This window comes from Fusarium oxysporum, chromosome VI, assembly GCF_013085055.1.
Source record: "Fusarium oxysporum Fo47 chromosome VI, complete sequence".
Taxonomy (NCBI): Eukaryota; Fungi; Ascomycota; class Sordariomycetes; order Hypocreales; family Nectriaceae; genus Fusarium; species Fusarium oxysporum.
This window is the reverse complement of record NC_072845.1, coordinates 2946154-2967965: the sequence shown is the minus strand read 5'-3', so window position 1 is coordinate 2967965 and position 21812 is coordinate 2946154. Positions and strand designations below refer to the sequence as shown.

Here is a 21812-nt window from a genome sequence, read left to right as displayed (position 1 = left end):
AATAGCTGTTGTGTTCTATACCATAAGAAATGGTGCTGATCAAAGCTCGTCGTGTTCTCAATTAAGACAACAGCAATAAGCGCCGGTATAGTGATGTCAAGAAGGGTGCGATTTATAAGGCGGAGCCGTAAGACGCCCATAAAGACCTCTGGTTTCAAAGCCAATGCCACAAACGCCAGTGTCTGAAAATGATTGTCGAAAGAGAGAGAAAAAAAGAAGTGAAGGACATATCATGAGCAGTTGATAAAACCTTGCGAGGCTAGCTCGTCCGTCGGTCTAAAAGTCAAAAGCCGCGCAGTAGAAACAGCCGGGTGTCTCAATAAATGGGTATCAGCCGTAAAGGCGAGTTGAAGCAATTCTTATCTGTATAAGACAGTAATCTTCCTCGCGAGTTCAGAAATGTTATAACAAGATGACAAAGGGTATGCTGCAGTTTTCCGGGAAATGGTATAGCGTTAAAGTGGTGTGAGCAAAGAAAGATGGTCGCAGTAAGAGCGTTTGGATCCATGTCGTGTCAAGCGAAGACATGGTTTAGTGACAAAGTGTCTTCTGATCGTATGAAGGGCGTGTCCATCCTGCGTAATAGGTGCTGCCTTCAATAAACAGCATTCATCGATGACGATAGGGGACATCCCTCTGCTTGAGTCGGTTCGTTCTCCATCCCTCGTACCACTGTTCCCGACTAGCTTCACGTAGCTCGGCACGCCATTCGCTGAAAACAGCCTCTTTCAGACGTTGAAAGTCACAGTGTTCTTCATTGTAAGGATCAGCAAAACCCCACGGGAACTGTCGGCCAATGACACCTGGCTCGTACAGATCCGGGCTGATGATGGAAAGTGGCAGGAAAGGGATCTCATCTTCCTTTTCTTTGGCCTCTTCTTGTGCTTTATGTCGTCGAATGGAGCTGGTGGATAGTCTCTTGGAGCTTGGAGACGCCGCTGGGCTTTCTCGATGGCCCTGTAGTGGGAATTCCTGGCTTTCAGGTGTTTGAGCACCACCGCGTTCGTGTCCGGCCTCATCTTCCTCCTCGTCCTCCTCGGCAATCCTTTCAGAAGTTATGCTGCTCTCATCCTCATCATCGAGGCCAAGTGCCTCCAAGGGATCTAGGCCCGATTTCTTGATGCTGTCCCAAACGCTTCGTTTGAGAACATTCATATGCTTGGTGGTAATGGTATCGGCCTTGGCAATGACCGGAATCACAGTAGTCTTGCCCTGGAGCGTACGCAGAACCTGCAAATCAAGGTCTTCATCCAGGCTCCCCAGCACACGCGCACCAAGGTGTCCGTTTTGCTGACCATTGATAGCTGGGTTCCTCGCTGATGCAATGTTGCGATCCAATCGAGAAGGATCAAGGACAAGGAAAGTCGCATGGATGTGGGTGTCTTGTACACCAGGGGAGCGTACAACCTTCATTTCCTCTGCAAAGGTTTCCTCAAACTTGCTTTCAAGAAATGCGGACATTTCCCTAAGTTGAAGGTCGACTACATTCTTCTCCAGGCCTTCTGAGTCCCAGATGGTGAGGCCAACACGCTCCCCGTCAATCTCGGTTTCAAGGTAGTGTGGAATAAAATTTCCAGAGGGAGTGTTGCGATTCTGTGGCACTTCATCATCACCCTTCTTGGCTCGTTTCTTAGGTGGAAGAGCGAGCGCTGTTTTGAGAAACTCGAGAAAGGATGTTTTTCCAGAGTTACGAGTACCAATGACTAGAATGCTGGTTTTGGTGTTAGCACACGACTAATAAACAAATGGATTACATTGACTAGAAACTCACTTCAAGGGCGTCGGGTCCTTTCGTCTGCGAACACGACGAGGACTGTTGACCGTGCTAATAGCACTACTAGCATAGCTGTAGCGGCCACGGTTCGTCATGCTTTCTGTTCTGGCATATGGATCAAAACCACCGTTGGGCAACGGCGGAACAGGGACGGCAGCATGCGCAGCAGCGCCATATCCCCGAGGGTATTCTGCTGAAGGCCGAATAGCAGTGTAATCTGCTGATCGAGGAACGTTGGCTGGTGATTCGGGGCGCAACTCGGGGCCAAAGGATTTTGATAATTGTTCAGAATGGTTGGCAAATTCGGGCAGCTTAGGAGCAATGCGCGTCGAGGCCTGGCGCTGTCGTTCAAGCTCAGCCTCCCTAAGGGCCTGCGCCTTACGACCACCTTTGCCTAGATCGCCACTTTTGCTGCGTCGGAGTAACATGCCGAAACTGGTACGGCGAGGCTGCTCGTTGTTCATCCTCTGAGGGATTGATCATGAAAAGGAAAAGAGTCGCGGCCAAGAGACGGCAACCCAGAAGGTTAGGGTATGAGCGGGCGGCGCGAGAAGGAGGGTGCGGAGCACGTGGAAGCAGCGGGGGGAGCCTAAGATGGAAGGATGGGGAGCAAAAACTAAATGGGTGACTTTAAATGAAGTCGAGAACAAATGACAATGGATCGGAGTGGAGGAAACGGGAACGATCGAGACGGAAGGTGGATGGGCGTACGATAGTGGGCGGTCTTGGTTGATAGTTCAAAGTGTCCAAGCGGCTGGGCGGCACAAGGCAGCTGGTTGCAACAACTTCGTAGACGGACAATCAGCAGACGTCAACTGAACGGACGTTGATTGATCTTCACATGCCCTCTGTCAACGACAGTCCTTTCCAAATAACTGTTGAGGGGCAGAAAAGGGGATCTGTACAGTGGAGGGAAGTGATGCGGTTGATGGATACCTACCTAAGGTATAGAGCGCGTGCACCATATGTGGAGAGCACGCCAGTGCCAGTAGTGGGTGTAAGAGATCAGTGGAGAGTGTTTGAGACTTCGAGTCTCTGAATGAAGGTCGAGGCGTTCGTTTAGTTTGCAAAGGGGGAGATGAGCTGGGCGACGTGTCTTGCCTGGTCTTTCCCTACGTTGATTCGTAGCCTTGAGATGAGATGGAAACAGGATTGATGCGCGTCTGCAGAGTCGGGCGCTTTTGGGGGAATTATTTACCAGGGGTAGCCCAGGCTCGTTTCGAGTAAGATAAGGCACCTGATTGGCTATGTTAATTAAGTTGTGGAAGGTCAAAAGCGGCACTGATGGAGGTCGAGATTAAAGGCATGGATTCAATAGAGCTTAGACAACGGAATTGTGCCCAAAAGATTACCAACCAAGGTAGTACCGACTCCAACCCTTATACATGGGCAACCAAGTCTTAATGCCCAGTCGGACTGATTGCTACGTATAGACGCCGGGCATGATCCATATTACCTGACCTGCAGTACGCCTGTCGATGATATGCCCGAGACATAGGTATCATATTGGATCGCTTCAAACACTAGGATACACAAGCCTAGCCCAGACACACTGTGACCTGTAGGTGTTTACGAATTTCATACGATCCGATGCCAAGCTTTCGGCCAGACAGCATGCTAAGGCTTCTTTTTACTTTCCCCCCTCGTTTCAACTACCATGACATCTACCATATCATTTGAAAGACGTCAGGATTCGCAATCCATCGGCGCATTTGTTCTGAGACAATCCCGGATGCGGACCCTTAAAACTGATTCGCCAACTTTCTGCAGCGCTAGCGATGGTGCAGGGTCCAAGACAATCTGACTGGACGGGGTAAGGGGCATTAGGGGGAAGCCAATTCTGCATGAGGACTTGACTCCGTTTATAAGAGACGGTGATTATTTGTCAATTTAAAGCCGCATTCAGTTGCCTGAATAAGAAAAGGAGCCTGTGTATCACCCACCTACTCTCTTCCTATACCATTGAACATCGACTATGTCTTACAACACAGTCGACGAAGCTCCAGCCCAGCAGCGGTCCTGGGTCTTGGATCCTAGGTCTTAGGTCCTGGTCGCATGGTCCTTATCCTTATGAGCGGGGGTATCATGAGGTGGAGACAGTCCCGCCAATCTAACGCCACAGGCATATGGCTTTGGGCTTAGACTCCAATGTATTAAGTCTGTGTCTTTGTGTCTTAATTACCTGGCTCCTGGTGCGGAGTACTCTGTACGTGCGGCCTTATTGCTTGCATTTTCGGATACAAGCTTGATGATCAGGACCGAATCCCAGTATATTCTTCCGTGTCCTTGTCGGATTCAAGCACAGACGCAAGATATTTCTATGCGCCAACCAAAACCAGAAATCCCAACTTTTAGGCTGTATCGGATCGACCCACTGATGCAGGTACACGGCTTGTCAAGTGTCAACTAAACTGAACTTTAGGAAGAGGTTAGATGCCTCCACCAACTGCATCCGTCGATAACAAGCATAAAGCGTCGTCCTTCTGGGCAGCAAGAATCCCTATGAAGAACATATAACGCCAAACACCGCTGGTTCTTGTAGTTCTCCGTATGTACTTAGGTACGGTAGTTGTGTGAACAGGGAGGCTAAGTAGATCTTGTAGTGATAAAACACAGTGGCTTTAATTGCAGGGCATCTAATGCATGTAAGCGAAGAAACAAAAGGTTTCTAACGCTAGTTCATTTACCGACAGATCCATACACCTAGTCCTATCCAACCCAATGCCTGTTTTTTGGACACTGTTTTAAAACTATGGCAACTTAAGTATTACTGCCTCATTACCTTATTTGACTAAATGCTATGCGTTTGAACTTATGAAGAAGTGAACTACAGGCTCCCATACGGATACTACATCCCAGTTCCGGGTTGAGCATATCCTTGAACATCTATCAATCCTATTTCAGTAATCTCCTCCTGCGCTACATCAATCAATGAAAAAGTGCATCTGTAAAACCAATCGTGTCAGACTAACCTCGGTGAGCTAGGACAATAAGGCGTCAGTATGTGGCTATCGCGTGGTAGGACAATTGATCCAGTGATCAAGCCGAAATAATAGGTCAACGGCAACAAGAGGAGGGCATCTACAAAGGGCACACAATATTCGATTTTGTGGTGACTGCGGCGAATGGTCGGGCTTAGTACTCCTCCCCTCAAATGTCTCCTTAGCCAGGATCGACTGTTACAAATCATTCTTCAACTTAACATGCCACTATCAGAGGTTCATGTCTGGTGACCTACCTTATAACACGGGCAGTCATGACCAGTCCATGTATCTAGTAGTAAGCATTCATTCCCGAAAAAGTCAATAATAATATGTGACTGCCTCCTGCGTTTACGCGAATCACCGCCTGGCTGGACCAAATAATATATAGAAGATAAAGGTAACATGCAACGGGATATTTTTGCATCGCTTCCATACAGTTTCTATACCAATGCATTCGAGTCCAAGGGTCTGAATGCTATCGAACTCGTTTGCTGATCTTGAGAGGGTTCTATCTGTTGACTTAGGCAAGCTCATGATGAAATAAATACCAGGCAGTGCCTATCGTCGTCTATCTATATGAATTGTACATATTCTTGTTACATAAAAGGGGAATTCGTCATAAGTTGTTGTGTACAGAGTAGTGTAGATTTCCACCAGACCTGTTGCAGTGGCACTGGCTCAGCCTTCAAAAACATCATGCTGAAGCTCGATGCCAAAGTCTTGTGCGACATCCTTCATTCTTTTTTCCATTTCATCCTCCATTCCCCCTCCAAGACCCAACCACTGGCGCAGCTTAAAGACGTAGAAGGCCACATCAGAGGCTACCATGACAGTCTTGAAGATGATATGGCGCCAGCGATTCTGAAGACGTTGGCTCAGTGGCAACTGGGGGTCCTCGAATAGACTTCGGCTCGCCCACTCGCCCATCATCTTGACGCGGTTGACTGGTGATCCGAGATACTGGTTGTTGCCTTGTACGATCCGCATATTGCGACCGATGAAAATCAGTTCTTGTGGCCACTTATCTTCATCTGTCAGGATCTCTCGAATGCCCTGCTTCATTCGCTTCTGCATCGCGTAATGCCGCTCAGCCGGCGTATTGCCTTCGAGCTCTTTCATTATCCCATTATGCGTGCGCTTATCTCCACCCTCGTACGGCCGCAGTAATGTTGCGCTCGCGAAGAGATCCGCCGCCTTGATCCCCCATGCTTCTGTCACCTGTGATATTGTTTTATTGTCGAATGTCATGAGCGCTTTCCAGAAGGTGGCGTATTCATTTCTGAACTTGGATGACATGTACACATAGAGGCCATGGTCAATAAGCACAAGCTCTGCTCGCCCATTGGGCAAACGTCTGATAAAGATGTTGCCAGGGTGCGGATCACAGTGAACAACACCCCACTTGAAAATCTGTGCGGAAAAGAGGTCCACCATGGTCGTCATGACTTCTCGCGTTGACAGACCAAGTCCCCCACGACCTCGTCGGCCTCGCCATAATTCCTGACGTTCTGGCTTGAGGTTCTCTTGAAATGGCCTTGTCCGAAGCTCAATACGTGCAGCCTCAAGATCAATTTGCGGGAGTGGGCGACCAGCGCCAGGAGATCCATTGCCATGCCCTCCAAGCCATCTCGATGTTATGGCTTTCTTATCCCAAAGCCTCACACCCTCGATCCACTCGGTCACGAGAACTCGCTTTGTCGTAAATTCGGGATAAACTGTAGGAATGTATACCCTCCCTTTCAAGGCTTTCTCTGCATTAACAAGCTCTCGCATTTTTTCTGAATTTTTGGCCTCATTGACGAAATCAGTCTCTAGCTCGAGTCGCTCCGTGATGAAAGGGACTAGTTTATACAGTGGGAGGTCAAACCACTTGGAATAGATCCATGCGACGGTCCTGTTTTGCATCAGTAAGTACGCGGGAGTTAGCTGCATTTTTCGGGCTTACTTGAAGGCCCATAGATCCCATGATATTTGCTTGGCAATCTCCCGTTTCTGTATTTTGATAGCGACTTCGCGACCATCCGCAAGTCTGGCCCAATGGACTTGAGCAACACTTGCACTCGCTCGAGCCTTGCGCTCCATCAATCCCAATCCCTCCTTTCCTGTGAAGCTGACGCCAAAGACCTCTTCGACACTTTTTCCAAAATCTTGTCTTATCACTGCTTCGATGTCACTCCAATCGTCTTGCGGTGCGTCGTCAAACATGCGGCTGAACATCTTTTGGAATTCGGGGGGCAGTACGGCACTCTGCATTGCAATGGCTTGTCCGATCTTGAGATAAAGTCCACCATTGGAACGGAGAAGGTTGAACAGCCGCTCGGCATTCCGATTATGCAAGTCCTGCACCGTCCCGCCAGTAATAGGCTGGGGTCGAAAATTCAGCTTGTAGTCGAAGGCTACGAGCAAGCCGGTTCCGAAAGTATGTAGAGAGCGGCCAAAACCAGATGCGTATATCTGACGATCGCCGAGATAAATAGTACCTCCCAAGACGCATGTCAAGAGCAAGCGCCGCGCCCACCGCCGTCCCCGTCTGTATTCCTTCGCCCGCCGGGGGGCACCAAGCTCCTCTGGCGACGGCGGCCGCATGGCCTGGAAAGGACCACCTGATTGTAATCTTCGCAACGATGGTGCGAGCGTTCTGTGTCGGCAGCGCATGGTGGCGCGCGCTGAGTGGCCTTGCATGGCGTTGCGCAACATGCTGGGGGGGATCGGTGATGATCAACAGTCGAGCACCATGGGCAATGAGTGTGATGTAGCTACAAGTGACTGGATGAGGACATGGAGGGGGGGAGATGAAGGGAAAGACAAGGGCGAAATGCAATAATCCTCTGGCCCCATCTCCGGAGTCATTGATGACGTCCGAGATGAAAATTCCCGGATAGCTTATCCCCGGAACGGCTCGGAGAATCGGTGGGCACACGATCGCCTTCCGCAAGTCGGTGCAATTTCTGGCCGATTTCCCGACTCGGCCTGTGTCACGTAATCGACGTATAGACCACATATCGAACAAATGTCTCTACGAGCTACCTACCTACTTTAGTAAGTTAGACGCAGTGCGTACTATAAGTACTTAGGAAGATATCTACTAGGTACAGTGTAGCTTTTCTTGTTCATTGTCTTCCCTTTAGATTCACATTGGTAATATTATTGGGACCCAATTCCACCTCGGATTCATGATATTATCTTGGCTCTGATACCATTGTTATCTTGTGCATGATCCCTGATTTGACATTCTAGATATATAGGGATGGTATGTATCTAATTCAGGCGTTGTTCTGCTACCAGCTCAGATATCATCCGTTATCGACTAGCTACAGGGTAGGCATACCAGAGAGAAGGATCAGAAATGGAAGTTGTAACACTTTATTGAACGGTGTAAGTTAAACATAGAAATCAAAAGAGCACCCGCGAAACCATAAATCATCAAACACGAGTATGAACGTGAGGCAGTTGATCAATACGAGTATCAATGGGGATGACGAATATGAGACTATACCCCAGTTGTCGAAACATGAAGCATTATGCAGTGTGTTTCGTCACTTAGAAAACCATAATGAGGATAGGCTGCAGGTGATTTGAGTCAAGGCAGCCTTTACATATCGAGGACCAAAAACGCGCAAAGCATGGGCATCATCCTTTGTATAGTTTTCTAATCTTTCTTCCCTTTGCTGAGCTGGCTTGGCCGCTGGGTTTGGGTCCGAGAGGAGCATCGGCCCGTTGCATATTGATTGCGGCACAATAGGGTATGATGACTGCATGGTCGGAAGCTATAGCCTCCAAATCATGCGTCTAGCCCGTCGAGATCTATTGTTAGCAGTACACATCGATATATATGGTGAATAAGTCAATTGACTAGACTAGCGACTTATCTATAGTAGTGTTGTGGCTGACCAAGATTCCGTCGCTAGCCTTTATATTAGTACCATCGAGGCAACTGAGACTTCAGACGCGCGTAAGCACGTCGCGGAAAACAATTAAGATCAAATTTCCTACGAAATGCGGAAAACTACATGGTACTACCATAGAAAGTTAGCCACGTCAGTGCACATTATCGACCTGGGTTGTTGCGATGGGAAGTTTGAGTGTTGGGCAAAACGTTGTCTCAGATATAGCAAGGGCCGAGGCCACAGGGAAAGGATTGCTCTCGTTCGAGGAACAAAAAACACAGGTTGTTTACTAGGTACATGTGTCACCCAACCAGAGAATATCACAAAGTCGGAGGAGTTGTCTTTTTAGCTTCATAGACTGCATAGAGATCGAGCCTAAACTGGCAGCCTAGGACAAGGATATTGAGCCAAGCACAGAAGAGGCGCGATAGAGGGTTCGTACTGTATGACTGCAACCGAAAATGACGCCTACCGTACGACGTGGGATTGGTGGGTATGTTACAACGGTAGAGACCCACATGGGCTAGCCTCCCATTTCCCTCATGCTGTGAAATGGTGTGGTGGTGGTGGGATAAGCAGCATGACATCCATGATTGAGAAATTAAACTTGTGGCTAAGATTGTCTTATTGGCAACCTTAGTGAGTTGGCTGTTGGCGTAAACTTTGAAAATGGAGCCATTGTTTACTACCGGTAAGAGAATCGGTTGCGGATAAAGCATGTGCTAAAGGTACAGTAGACTCGATAAAGTAGATCGGCAGATAAGATCAGTCAATGCATGGAATATACAAATTTCTGCGACGTCCTTTGTTAGACTGGTCTCGCGTGTATTCGGCGAGGTCAGACGGCTGGGGCTGGCCCCCTTGTTCCTGGACCAGCGCATCGACATTCCCACTAGACTAGCTAATCTAAGACTAGCGCTTTCTGTTTCCCTAGTACTTTGCTAAGCCACAAAGAGCCAAGTTGGATAGACCAGAGCAAAGCACCTTGTCCGATAACACCCAAAGTCAATCCCCCTCCTCGTTGCTCAATCCCGACCACGACGTTCGTTCCCAACTCATTTCTCGACTGGAGCACGGTGTCGAAACGTATTGACGATAGCATCGGTTGTCGAAGCCCACTGGGGCGTTCTCAGTATAATCAGACGGCTTGGCGACCATTGTTTACTTCTTCAAGTCTACGACTTTATATCGGCAACAGGCGACAACTCAGGTCTCGCGACTGTGCTGCATCTTGCTATATTCACCGATATAGCCTCCGGCTTTCGTACGAAGGATCTCGGCAGCAAACGCAAGGAAAAAAACAAGAAACAAACCAATTTCTTGAAGAGACATATTTGGAATAATTCAGGATTCGACTGCTCAACTATACAGCCCAATATTGTCCTTGTTGCTTCATTTCCCCGATAACTCTCACCCTCCCTTCGCCAATGTTATTCATCAACGTTGCTGCAGAAGGAAATAGTGAAAGAGCTACACGTTGATATATTGCCTTTCCGTCCCCGCGTCTTCACGACGTCGGCCGCTTGCTCTGGCGTCCTCTTGTCGGTCTTGAATCGGGCGCTTAGCGCACAGTTGCCATGTTACGGCCTGGCACACCGTTGACGGTGCTGCTGTTCGCAGCTTTTGCTTTGCTCCTATTAGCTGTTATATCAACCCCAATCATCGAAGCAATTCCACTGAGCGACTTCGGTGGTGTAACATATGGCGTTTTTGGCTACTGTCAACAAGGCAAGGGATGTAGCGGTATTGGGGTTGGATACGACACTGGTCAGTCTACCGTGATGTTGAAACGCGTTCCCTCTTTCGAGTCGTACTGATACTTCTTCTAGCCAAATTAGTTGGGGATGATAGTCAAGCCTTCGACTTACCATCTGGTGTTCGGAATACACTATCTGCCATTCTTATTGTGCATCCAGTCGCGGCACTTATTACCCTTGTCATGACTATCATGGCGGCTGTGTCTCACTTGCACGCTCCCTCGCACTCGACAAGATATCTGCTCATTTTATTTATCTTCCTTCTCATTGACTTCTTGGTTTGCTTGCTAGCCTTTTTGATCGACGTGCTTCTATTTGTACCACACTTAGCATGGGGTTCTTATCTTGTTCTTGCTGCTACTATCCTCGTTGCCATGAGTGGGTTGGTAACTTGTGCGATGCGTCGCACTCTGGTCAGCAGGAAAGATAGGCAGCGACGTATCGCTCAGAATGCTGAAATGAGCGGCGAGAATTATTACAACAGAACTGCTCAAGATAAGACGACTGCGGAGCCTGAAGTTTCTCGACAACCGACTCTACCCACCGTGAGTGGTGGCAATGGTGTCCATGACAATCTTCCGTCCTTTACAACCTTCGAACAGAAGAGCAGAAGCGACCAAGTTAGCGAAGAAGCCATCCCTCTTACCCGCCGGACCACATCAAATCGATCTCCAGCACCCCCTAACGAGGTGGCAAGCGTGGGTGAGGTTGCGGCCTTTAGCAGGAACCCACAGAGGCAAGGTTCTCGCGATCAGTTTGGCAATCCAATCGACACTGCTACCGACCCATATGCGACGCGGAGAGGACCTTCTCCAAGCATGAGTAACCGTGGAACAGGAGCCGGAGGAGGCTACCGCGGTGGAAGAGGGGGTTATAGTCGTGGAGGATATGATAACTACGGAGCACCAGTCCGAGGTCGTGGAGGCTACGGGCCGTCTGGAAGGGCTGGATATGGCCCCAGAGGAGGACGAGGAGGCTATGGACAACCCAACCGAGGAGTATATGCTGCAAACGGGATGAGGGGAGGTCTAAACGCGCCCCCAGGATACAACAACGGTCCTTACGATCGGAGACCGTCGCCCGCTCAAACCTTTGCTCACGATGTTCAGCCGTCAGAGCCATCTAATGGATATGGCTCGACGAATCCTTCGATGCCGAGTGTGAACACTTACACCGCGTACAGCCCAGAGTCCACATTGCCTCGAGCTGAGTCGCCGCCGCCTTTGCCAGGAACCGAGCCTGCCACTGTTGGGGGTCGCGCAGTAGAAATGGATGCATCTCCGGCAGTTCAGCATCATGACGGAGGAACCTACGGACAGCTCCGGGACAGTGACGCGGATGTTGCAGGTATGGTTGGACTCCAGCAGGGGCAGATCCCTCAGCGACATGATACGTACATGAGCGAGGGAAGTAAATATAGCACTGATGAGTATGGTTCCCGCTCATGATTTCTCCACGATGCTGACCAGATGACCAGGCAATATGTTCCGCCGCGCTCAGCGTGGACACAGGGCGATGGCAGAAATTCACCCCGAGCCCCGTCACCTCTGGTAACTGGTCAACCAAAAGCTGAACTCACTGAAAGAAGGACGCCTCCTGTTGTCCAACAGCCTGTGGCCACCGGGAATAGCAACTATTATGAAGATGTTGATCCCCGTTTCGCCTCCGATGCACCACCAGCAAGTAACAACCTTCAGCCGCCCCCTATTGAGCCTATATACGAGGATATCCATGCCAATAATGCGGGGACTCGAAGCCCTGCTGAGTCCGAGCATTCAACATTTACTTCCATATCCCAGCGTGGGATCAACCCGCGTTGGAACCCCAACCCCCCACCGCTACCGTACCAACAAGGACCCCCCCATCGCCGACCAGCACATCAACAACAGCAGCGCCAAGACATGCTATTAGATACCCCCGACTTTCAATTGCCTAGTTCGCGGACTGGCCGAGGCCCTGGAATGGTACCTGGAAGCGCATACCCACCTGGCGGTTTCTAGTGAATCTGCCTGGTGAGCTTCTATGATAGTATCATGATCACCAGACTGGGTTATTTCTAATATATCCTGACCCTTCTCCTGTTGTTCGGTTGTTCATATCTCTCAATTCTTCTCTTTATTACGGCCATATGCCTATAGACACAGTTGTCCCTCAGACTAATGTAGTGTCTTATTGTAGGTTAACGGTAACAACTGTGTTAGTTTACCATTCTCCATCCTTTGTGTATTACATTCCTTGAAACGTACATTTTGTTTCTTTTACTTCGATGCCATGGAGATCACGCACAGTTTTGTCCTATGCCTGACACATTCTTGTACCCTTATTATTGTTGTTTTGTCTTTAGCTATAGCGCAGGACGCTGTGATTCCTTACTTGGCAGTTATCGCATGACAAGCCACGTCTGATGTCAACGGAATCCACATCGTCTTGAAGAGAGAGCGTGCTGCTAGCAATGTTGTTGATTTGATTGATTGATTGATTGATGGAAAGAGAGAAGGAAAGGAAACACGACGTGACCATGAGCCTCTGCAGGTAAAAGTGGTCCCTGAGGGTACATCGATTGAGATGAATGAGACGAGGGATTAGATACAAGTAGACATCTTCTTTAAGAGGAAGAATAATGAAGTATCAATCGAACTGGGCTCTTTTATGCATAAGTACCTAGTGGATCCTCATCTGAAGTTGGGCAATCCTCTTTGTTTGCATTCGAGAACTGTATGGCAAACCGCGACTTGTTACTGCCACCTGCGCATGCAATCGCTACCTATCTGGCCAGCTAACGTAGGTATTCACAGTCATGCAAATCGAATCTATCAACCCGCGTAGGTCCATTCACCGCCGAGACCATTCAGAGTACACCCTAGACTCGAGTATGTGACTCGAGCTGAAAGAGCAACTGGGTCAGAGCCTTTCCCTAAGGTTGGCAGACAGACCCAGACTCCAGTTTGTAATGGCAAACTACCTACCTGCCACTCTATATTGGACGGCCCTCGTGCTCTTGTTTATTAGCCTCGCCTTTCATACAGCGCTTGCATCGCGGTGATGCATCCTGACACTGACAGTCACTGTTAGTCTTGGCAATGAATGACACAAAGCGTCAGAGAATTCGAGTGCCTCTGCAGCCACCACAAGCTCATTACAAATTAGATGAAGCAATTTATTTCCCTCTGCTTACCTACTCATGAAACGGAGTGAAGAAGAAAATTGTCACCTCCCGCCAAAAAGAAGCCTTACCACCAGGCCTACAAAGCCGGGCAAATAAGTAATCTCCATCCTAACTCATACATATCTTCAACTTTTGGATCTCGTGGCCAAGTGTCTCGCCAGTATTTCTTTGTATGTTCCTCCATTTACATCCAGTTTTGGTCTATAGCACCTTCCTGCTCTTGCGAGTTGCGTAGCGCGGGCTGGAGTTAAGAAGGAAGGCGCATACCCTCAGTCTTCTTCCCCGGAGTGGCTTCCTGCCAACACCACAACCGACACACTCCTTTCTCTCTCTCTCTCTCTCTCTCTCTCTTCAATCCCGTCTTCCTACCCTCAACCTTCGCTTTTATTTCTCCAGCCTGGTTCTCTCCACAAGGTTGGTCATTTGTGTCAAAGCGATGGCAAAGGTGTGAAAGCCCACTTGTTCTTAAACTATCTTATACTGCACTGCGCATATTGGCCACCTCTGCATTTCTACAACCCTTCTCACACTTTTGCAGAAGCATCATTCCGCTAGATATTCCCACGACCTCATCTGCGCCCACACTCAGACAGATTCGGACCATCTAGCAAACTCAATCTAACAGGCACCTTCCTTGAATCTCAGAGATATTGATCGTCCTTACCACCTCCGGCGAACAAGATATAACAAGCTGAGCCAGCATGGAGGACCTGTCCTCCCCCATCAGCATCGCTTCATCTACCCCAACTGCTCCAACTTCGGCTTCAAAAGTCACTTACACCACTGCTGGCACTCCATATAATCCTAGCACTTCTCAGCCACTGCAACCGCCTGCCCGACGAGGTCGCTCTCTCAAGTGGCCTGCCGGTCTCCCTGCGGCTGGGCTATCTCTGCTTCCCAAATCTGTCCTTGCCACTCTGCCCCTTAAAGCTGGATCACGGTCCTCGCCTCTCCAACAGTACAGCCCTCAGACACCCTACGACAGAGCATCCAGCCCCTTGAACGATACAGACCACAGATGTATCAACATGTCCGCCCAAGTACCCCGACTCGTGCCTTCTGCGACTCCGTCGCCGCTTACGTCCCTCTTCTCCGAAGTTGAACAAGACACGTTTACCGACGTTGACCCAAGTGAGGAAAGCGATGAAGAGTGCGAACTCGGCATGGACCCGTTGATGAATATGACAGTAAAGTCTCTTCACAACCTGGCTTCTTACCCAAACCCCAATCAGAAGCGAGCTCAGAAAGCCCTTCTTCGGGGGCTCAAACCAGCCCTTGGCCTGAAGACGACAACCCGTGTTGACGAGCCTTTGGCTCCCATCACTCATTCCTTTGGACTCCAAGATGCGTCCAACAACAACAACAACGACCTGTCAAGTGTGTTACAACAGCCACAGGCAGAGAAACCTACCCTCGGAAGATCTTTCGATGACGCATTCTGGAATTCCCATGTCAATAAGTCGCCCAGCATCCCCCTTGGCACATCCCGGAGTTTCAATCGCGCAGTTGGCAGCAATACCGCCCGTGCTGCTGGTACTATTGCTCCTGGTGCCGGCGCTCCACGGCCTTTAACTGCCGGCCCCCCTGGTCAACGCCAATATCGACCATCGACCTTCGAGTCAACTTTCAAAGCACTCCACACAAACATACCAAGCCAAGATGTCAAGCAAGATGAGGACGAAGATGTTCTTATCATTACTCGACAGACTCTACGTCAAGTAGGCATCAGTAACAACAGCCTAGCACAGAATATACCGTCGTTTGAAGCAACTGCTTCACTGGCTTCACAAACCGCAGAGGGTTTGGAGGGGTTGTCTGCCAATTCCAAAACCACCCGGCCAAGTGTACCCACAACCGCCGCGACGCGAGGCTCCCAGTATCCTGCGAGAGGAACGTCATCCTGGGGCTTAGGCACTGCTACGACATCTGTATGCTGGACATCATCGCCCGAGCTCAGCCAATCTCGATACACATCGGGACCTAGATTCAGAGCACCAAAGGAACTCCAGGCCTACAACAATATGATCAATCACGCCTGGTACTACGGAGCCGATTTCCTAGTAGCTACACCAAGCGAGATTGCTTTGCAGGTTCAGCCTCCCAAGGGAAAGGGGCAGTTCGGTGCAATTGGGGATGGGCGCCCATCAAAGAAAAGTGAATTCCATCGCCGAATGGAAATTGAAGACGCCAATCGCATGTCAGTGACAGACCATGCTCGTCCACTTTTCAATATGGCACATGCAAACGTGCAGCAGTTCATTGAAGGCGAGTGGAACAAGAGCCAGGGACGCCGTGCTACGGTAATACAGGCAACCAAGTAGAGGCTATTAATCAGGAAGGAGGTGATTGGCGATGAGTATGAAATATTTTTCATACAGTGCCCTATACACGACAGCATGGAATAGTTTCTGAGAAAAAGTATGTAGATGATGACGGCCTTGCGCGACTGTTGCAGGGCGGGAAGGTTGGATGCTTTTTGGGATGGGCTCTAACGGAAGCCAGTCATGATGTGAGCGGCGATGTTATACTTACACGAAAACAACGGCCAAGCAAATGTATTTCGGCCGATCCATAACGATGGCAGTATAGGAAGAACGGGTAACTTAGTAGTCCTTAGCCGACATGCGAAAACGGAATATGATGAGCAATTATCATACTTGCAACGTGAGCGTTGACACTCCTGTGGCTGGTGTGCAGCTGGTTAAGTGCAGCATGACCCATAGTTTTGCGTCTACTTATTAGCCAAGCTTTTTTTCTCAAAAGGATTACGAGAGTTAGGAACAGAAGTATGTTGATATACACAGCCATAGTAGTCAGAAACATTGATCTTACTAAATGCCATGTAAAGGGCATCATTGAAAGCGAGCTCGCGATCAGGAAAAATCGATAGTCTAATCCGTGATGGCATATCCCGTCCTATGGTATCCATTGATGCTATGTAGCTCTCGACTTGTCATGGGGTGTTGAAATATACTTGGCGCATGGCCGTGATGGCACATGTCAGAAAGTGACAGTGACCAACATTGTTCTTGGTTAATTTGGCTTTTCAAGCTAGCACCAGCTTTGGTTTTGAAGAGAAGATGAGGACAATTTGAAGGAGAGTGTGAGTGGGTCTCATGACGTTGGTAAGGGGCCTTGTTTTTTTTCTTTTTTGGGAATCTTATCTAGATAGACTACATAATTTCCTTTCCGCAGATAACTAGTAATGGGACTTAAGAGTTGACAAAAGTTGAAGTTGCAATTGCGGAGACATGTTCTTCATGTCATTTCGAAATATACTGTATTTTGGGTACTCTGACTCGAGACTTTGTGCCGGATAGTGTCTGCTCCCTCCCTCCTTGGGTAGGTACCTTAGCTATAGATCGCGTTGGTGTTTCTTTGATCCACTTTTCTTTTAACTGTTGGCCTCTTTTCCCTTCTTTCCTTTACCAAGTTCAAGTCTCTTGATTACATCTTCTTCCCTTCCTTCTGGGTATCGATCCTGAACTGCAACCATCGCTTGCTGCGTACTTTCTGGCTCTTCGTTACCACGAGAATCCGTCTTTCTGCGCGCGTTACTGCACGATTCAACAAGCGAGAGGATACAAGTGCAAAGCGGGAATCGGACGAGAAACCTAGACTTTACCCACTCCAACAAGAAAAGGCCACAATACCAATCGATCGCTCTGCAGGCCAACCGGAGCACAAAACTGAGAACACACAACTTTCGCGAAAAACCCAAACAAACGAGATACAATACAACGATGGTCTACGTACGGCAAAAGGAGCTCCCCGCGCTCCGTGAGTACAAATACTCTGGTGTCGACCATTCACTGCTTTCCAAATATGTTCTAAAGCCCTTCTACACGAAATTCGTCATCAAGTGCTTCCCTATGAGCATGGCACCGAATCTGATCACTCTGACGGGCTTTTCATTCGTCGTTGCAAACTTCTTGACACTGCTGTGGTATACTCCCACTCTTGACCAAGATTGCCCCTCCTGGGTGTATTATTCTTGGGCACTGGGCTTGTTCCTATATCAAACGTTCGATGCTGTGGACGGAACTCAAGCGTAAGCTAATTACAATCGCATTTGCCATGTATTGAATTTGTGCTGACTAAACGGCCAGGCGCCGAACTCGGCAATCCGGACCTCTGGGCGAACTCTTCGATCATGGGGTAGATGCTTGTAATACCTCGCTTGAGGTCCTTCTTTTTGCTGCTTCTCAGAATATGGGGCAGAGCTGGCAGACTGTGGCAGTCTTATTCGCATGTGAGTCAACACTGACGGTTCTGTTGGGATGCGCGATGCTAACTTGATAGCCCTCTTGACCTTTTATGTTCAGACGTGGGAGACTTATCACACCAAAACTCTCACTCTTGGTATCGTCAACGGACCCGTCGAGGGCGTTCTTGCGATCGTCCTGGTCTTCGTTTTCACTGGCTACGTTGGGGGTGCTCATTTCTGGCAACAGAGCATGTTCCATACCATCGGTGTGCCTTCCACCATTGGTATCCCGTCTTTCATCTACAATCTCACCTTTACCGAGTGGTATCTTATTCAGGGCAGTATTGTTCTTGTCTTCAACACCGTCGAGTCTTCACTCAACGTCATCCGCGCTCGACGTGCCCGTGGTGACCGTTCTCGAGGTGCGCTCCTTGGCCTAGTGCCTTTCTTCAGCATCTGGTCTATGGTGGTTGCCTACCTTTATCTCCAACCTAAGATCCGCGAATGCCATCTCATCCCGTTTGCCCTCTTCGCCGGCCTTGTCAATGCCTATAGCGTTGGGCAGATAATCACTGCTCATCTTGTTCACCTGCGCTTCCCCTACTGGAACGTGCTAGGCCTGCCTCTTGCCTTTGGTGTCATCGATTCATTGGGTCCCATCTTCCAGCGCTACTTAGGGTTTGGTTGGCCCAGCGCTCTTGGCGATAGCGTCTACCAAGTGGCTTTCATGTTCATGATGCTCGGAACCGCCGTCGGTGTCTACGGAAGTTTTGTCGTTGACGTAATCGTTACCATCTGCGATTACCTCGACATCTGGTGCCTCACCATTAAGCACCCTTATGTTGAAAACGAAGGCGCTCAGACCAATGGTACAAAGAAGGACTAAATGACTGATATAGACCCATGTCAATGGGTTTATGGCGGCGCGGGGGCTCGATCCCCCGAATAGAAGAGTCGCGTAACAAGACTAACAATCGGACTCAAAATTAGAGACGTCGGTAGTTCCAGGTTTGAACGGAGTAATGGAAACGCTTCATGCAGGGATGCCAAGGGATTGGGAATGAGTCAAGATATCTAAAGAGGGTTTAAAAGAGGGTTATCGCGATTATTACATATATCAGGTTCTGGCATGTCTTTGATTATTACGGTTTTCGTGTAGAAGTTTTGTATGATTTGTATGAGGAACGGTTTTGGTTCTTTCTTTTTGGAGTTCTGCAGCGTGCTTTTGTATAACGTTACTGTAGCTTATAGATGCTGTTTCTATGTCCGCTGTCAAATTCGACATTATATCAATCTTCTGCGAACCTACTTATGTTTATGACCTTATAGAGCCAACACCACCATACACCAGGCTTTCAGGATCGTGCCGGTCGAATGGGGCTAGGAAACCTTGAACAGAAAATATTTCATCATTTTTGCAACTCAATATACTTGACTTTCCAAGATCCTATAGCATGGTCGTGCATATGGCAGACATTTACTGCGTGTCTTTGAAAACCAGTCCAAAATTTCTCGGGAGACATACTTAAAAACCTTGAATACAAAACGCCACGCCAAAAAGCCCCGACGGGCGGGGTATCATCTTCCACTTAGTCTCTCAGTGTAATATACGTCAATCATAATGAAGCCATTCATGTATCCTTTCTTCCAAATTGGCCCTTTTGCGCCTTGTCGCTCACTTAGAGAAGATCATCAGTGCCGCTCGCGACACTTTGTTCAATAGCATTGGTGATTGAACGCTCCGAGAAAACAGGACCCTGGCCATCACATCTAGCGCAGTTCTTCAGGCGCTCGCTGACATCGGCAATATCAACCAGGCCTTTCTTGAACAATTCGTGAGATATGATAAAGTCCCATGTTGCACCGGCAGCTAGGAGACGTTCGCCATCGTCTGAGGTAACAATGCGGTGTGAGGGCGACTTATTTGTGTGATTCTGCAAGACGTTGGAGTAGAAGTCGGTAGGTTTGAAGCGCAGAGGCCCGGTTGCAGGCTCTGGTGAGATGGAGCCATGGCTCATGCGGGATGTCGCGCGAAGGATTTCGTTCTCGGTAGATATTTTCTGGAGATCTCGCTTTAAACGTTCGTTTTCGAGGGATGATTGTTGCTGGGCGGCCTCAAGTCCGGCAAGCTTCGCCTCAAGGTCTTTAACATGCTTTTCTTTCCTCTCGCGAAAGGCACGCTGCCTGTACAGCCACATGTTAGTTAAGAATAAAATCGTCGTCATCGATCGCATTTCGAAGTCACGGCAATGTTGTGTGCCGTGAGGTCTTCTCGCAAAATAAAAAGACCAAGGCAGGAGAAGAGTGAGACGTACGCAGCGCGATTCTGTGCTTTCCTCCGAGACTGAGCAGGAGTTAGGTTCTCGTCCTCCTCGCTGCCCCCACGGGCAACGGACTGCTCGTCAGGAGAGCCATTCCTCAGTGAGCCTCCTTGCTGTTGATGGGCTTGGGCTTGAGAAGTATAGCCGGGAGGTGTCGGGGGGCCCGGAAAACCAGAGGCAGGCTGATGGGGGTTTGCATTGAAGCCTTGGGCGGTGGTATAATCGAAAGACTGGAACTGGTCATTTTGACTGGCAGAGAGGCCGTCGTAGTTTTCCTATACGTGCCAAAGCAATATGTCAGCTAAGATGCGCTAATGCTATGAGATAGACGAGCTGCAGGTACAACGTTGAAGATGCCGAGAAGGTCGTGCTTGTAAGGCTCAACATTGCTAGAGTAATGCTCAGGTAAGGAAACGCTAAGGCAGGGCTGCACCGGGGGAGTGGGGGAGATCGCGGAGAAGGGGTCGTTTACTGACAGGCGGGGATGCATTGAAGTCATCGGAGCCGGCGGAATGCGAGTGTGACGGCGTCAGAGGAGGAATCGGCATGAACTGGTGATAGGGCTGAGGGTTGGCAAAGTTGTATTGCCCGGTGAAATCCATCCTGAACCTTCAGAGGCGGTGGTTGAGGTTGAGTGAAGGTTAAACGAAGCAGGTGGAGTAGAGCAGAATCGAATCGAGTAGTTCGATGCGAGTGACTGTGGCCACACAAAATGGACGAGGAGCTCGAGATGAATGAGGTTGAGCACAAATGAATAAAGATGTGATGACTCAATGCCGGGTTGAATGAGGCAGAAGCGCTTCTTGGTTAAAATAGTAGAGAAGAAGTTGAGCTTGTATGGGGGCTTGGCTCTAGGTTGGTGGATGAATTAACTAGGTACGAGGCGGGTGACGCGGGTGGGTGAAGAAGAGAGGTGGAGGCGGAGGTGGAAGGGGATGGGGAGCACAGGTGCAGACCGATTGACCAAGGTGAGCGAGCCCCAAAAGCACAGAGCACAGAGCACAGAGCACGGGCAGGGCAGGGCAGCAGGCGGTTAGGGAGGCGGTAGGGACGGAGTACTGTAAGGCAAGGTGGTAGTAAAAGGTAACAAGGTGCCTTAATGAAGCATAACGTGGAATGCGTTTCACGAACGGGGGGACGGGAAAGGTTGGGCCTGGGCCCTTTTAAGAAATGGCTGAGACTCTGCGATCTAGGCCGAGCTAAGCGATATATGGCAAAGCTAGGTGCCAATCACGACTGACACGGCATTTGCCTTTGACGTGCATATTGGCCGTTGTGTATTAGTCGTGCCAAGCCAGGGTCGGATATCAACATCGTGAGCTTCCTAACTCGAGCATTGCAACGAACTTCCAAATGAGAAACATTTTGGATGATCAAAGGCCTCACAGAGGCTGTCCAGTATTACGGAAAGGGTTCCATGCCGCGTTCGAAGCTAAAGTGTCGCCTAGGAGGAGCTTCGATGGGGGAGCTGCAGCAAGGCGGCCGACGTTACTGGGCATTTAATTCGTCCCTTATTTCCTTGCCTTTACCCGCCAGCTCAGCGCTGTTCAGTTATCTCCCTGGAGCCCGACGGTTGTGCAGACGTTAAGGGCAAGTCGTGAATTAGTCCACGAGCTTGAGGCTAGAAAAATGCGACTCCTGCACATGCAGGCAGGGCTACCTTGAACAGCAACGTTGACGCAGTAGTGGGAGTGGTGCACACTGATCAGGCATTAG

At 49.2% G+C, this 21812-nt stretch overlaps 6 protein-coding genes across 6 annotated transcripts; 3 read left to right on the top strand and 3 right to left on the bottom strand.

Moving 5' to 3' along the window:
* Positions 1-374: 374 nt before the first annotated feature.
* On the bottom strand, positions 375-2312 carry FOBCDRAFT_43155 (uncharacterized protein). Its single transcript, XM_031186059.3, has 2 exons — positions 1772-2312; positions 375-1711 (listed from the first exon to the last, which is right to left on the bottom strand). Exons 1-2 carry the CDS (start codon positions 2236-2238, stop codon positions 610-612), a joined length of 1569 nt encoding a protein of 522 aa, XP_031037194.1. The 5' UTR covers positions 2239-2312; the 3' UTR covers positions 375-609.
* Positions 2313-5156: 2844 nt separating this feature from the next.
* On the bottom strand, positions 5157-7746 carry FOBCDRAFT_226522 (ABC1 family-domain-containing protein). Its single transcript, XM_031186062.3, has 2 exons — positions 6704-7746; positions 5157-6652 (listed from the first exon to the last, which is right to left on the bottom strand). Exons 1-2 carry the CDS (start codon positions 7453-7455, stop codon positions 5437-5439), a joined length of 1968 nt encoding a protein of 655 aa, XP_031037197.2. The 5' UTR covers positions 7456-7746; the 3' UTR covers positions 5157-5436.
* A 2391-nt stretch (positions 7747-10137) lies between these two features.
* Positions 10138-12572, top strand: FOBCDRAFT_43143 (SUR7/PalI family-domain-containing protein). The gene is made up of 3 exons (XM_031186063.3): positions 10138-10412; positions 10475-11831; positions 11880-12572. The coding sequence occupies exons 1-3, from the start codon at positions 10223-10225 to the stop codon at positions 12400-12402; spliced, it is 2070 nt and encodes a 689-aa protein (XP_031037198.2). The 5' UTR covers positions 10138-10222; the 3' UTR covers positions 12403-12572.
* A 1678-nt stretch (positions 12573-14250) lies between these two features.
* FOBCDRAFT_185479 (uncharacterized protein) lies at positions 14251-15889 on the top strand (the record flags this gene model as incomplete). Its single annotated transcript, XM_031186066.3, has 1 exon — positions 14251-15889. The coding sequence occupies exon 1, from the start codon at positions 14270-14272 to the stop codon at positions 15887-15889; it is 1620 nt and encodes a 539-aa protein (XP_031037201.2). The 5' UTR covers positions 14251-14269.
* A 1064-nt stretch (positions 15890-16953) lies between these two features.
* On the top strand, positions 16954-19109 carry FOBCDRAFT_163880 (CDP-alcohol phosphatidyltransferase-domain-containing protein). Its single transcript, XM_031186067.3, has 3 exons — positions 16954-17619; positions 17678-17820; positions 17871-19109. Exons 1-3 carry the CDS (start codon positions 17312-17314, stop codon positions 18659-18661), a joined length of 1242 nt encoding a protein of 413 aa, XP_031037202.2. The 5' UTR covers positions 16954-17311; the 3' UTR covers positions 18662-19109.
* Positions 19110-19379: 270 nt separating this feature from the next.
* Positions 19380-20800, bottom strand: FOBCDRAFT_43121 (uncharacterized protein). Its single transcript, XM_059612192.1, has 3 exons — positions 20573-20800; positions 20091-20371; positions 19380-19959 (listed from the first exon to the last, which is right to left on the bottom strand). Exons 1-3 carry the CDS (start codon positions 20696-20698, stop codon positions 19455-19457), a joined length of 912 nt encoding a protein of 303 aa, XP_059465168.1. The 5' UTR covers positions 20699-20800; the 3' UTR covers positions 19380-19454.
* Positions 20801-21812: the final 1012 nt, after the last annotated feature.

Excerpts from the sequence above, each read along its gene's own strand:
- FOBCDRAFT_43155 (XM_031186059.3), bottom strand. The coding sequence starts at position 2,238 with ATGAACAACGAGCAGCCTCGCCGTACCAGTTTCGGCATGTTACTCCGA. Across the intron at positions 1,712-1,771 it reads AAGGACCCGACGCCCTTGAA|CATTCTAGTCATTGGTACTC; the intron begins GTGAGTTTCTAG and ends CACCAAAACCAG.
- FOBCDRAFT_226522 (XM_031186062.3), bottom strand. The coding sequence starts at position 7,455 with ATGTTGCGCAACGCCATGCAAGGCCACTCAGCGCGCGCCACCATGCGC. Across the intron at positions 6,653-6,703 it reads TGGGATCTATGGGCCTTCAA|GACCGTCGCATGGATCTATT; the intron begins GTAAGCCCGAAA and ends GATGCAAAACAG.
- FOBCDRAFT_43143 (XM_031186063.3), top strand. The coding sequence starts at position 10,223 with ATGTTACGGCCTGGCACACCGTTGACGGTGCTGCTGTTCGCAGCTTTT. Across the intron at positions 10,413-10,474 it reads TGGGGTTGGATACGACACTG|CCAAATTAGTTGGGGATGAT; the intron begins GTCAGTCTACCG and ends TACTTCTTCTAG. Across the intron at positions 11,832-11,879 it reads AGTAAATATAGCACTGATGA|GCAATATGTTCCGCCGCGCT; the intron begins GTATGGTTCCCG and ends CCAGATGACCAG.
- FOBCDRAFT_163880 (XM_031186067.3), top strand. The coding sequence starts at position 17,312 with ATGGTCTACGTACGGCAAAAGGAGCTCCCCGCGCTCCGTGAGTACAAA. Across the intron at positions 17,620-17,677 it reads GCTGTGGACGGAACTCAAGC|GCGCCGAACTCGGCAATCCG; the intron begins GTAAGCTAATTA and ends CTAAACGGCCAG. Across the intron at positions 17,821-17,870 it reads TGTGGCAGTCTTATTCGCAT|CCCTCTTGACCTTTTATGTT; the intron begins GTGAGTCAACAC and ends CTAACTTGATAG.
- FOBCDRAFT_43121 (XM_059612192.1), bottom strand. The coding sequence starts at position 20,698 with ATGGATTTCACCGGGCAATACAACTTTGCCAACCCTCAGCCCTATCAC. Across the intron at positions 20,372-20,572 it reads ACTTCAATGCATCCCCGCCT|GAAAACTACGACGGCCTCTC; the intron begins GTCAGTAAACGA and ends TGGCACGTATAG. Across the intron at positions 19,960-20,090 it reads AAAGCACAGAATCGCGCTGC|GCAGCGTGCCTTTCGCGAGA; the intron begins GTACGTCTCACT and ends GTGGCTGTACAG.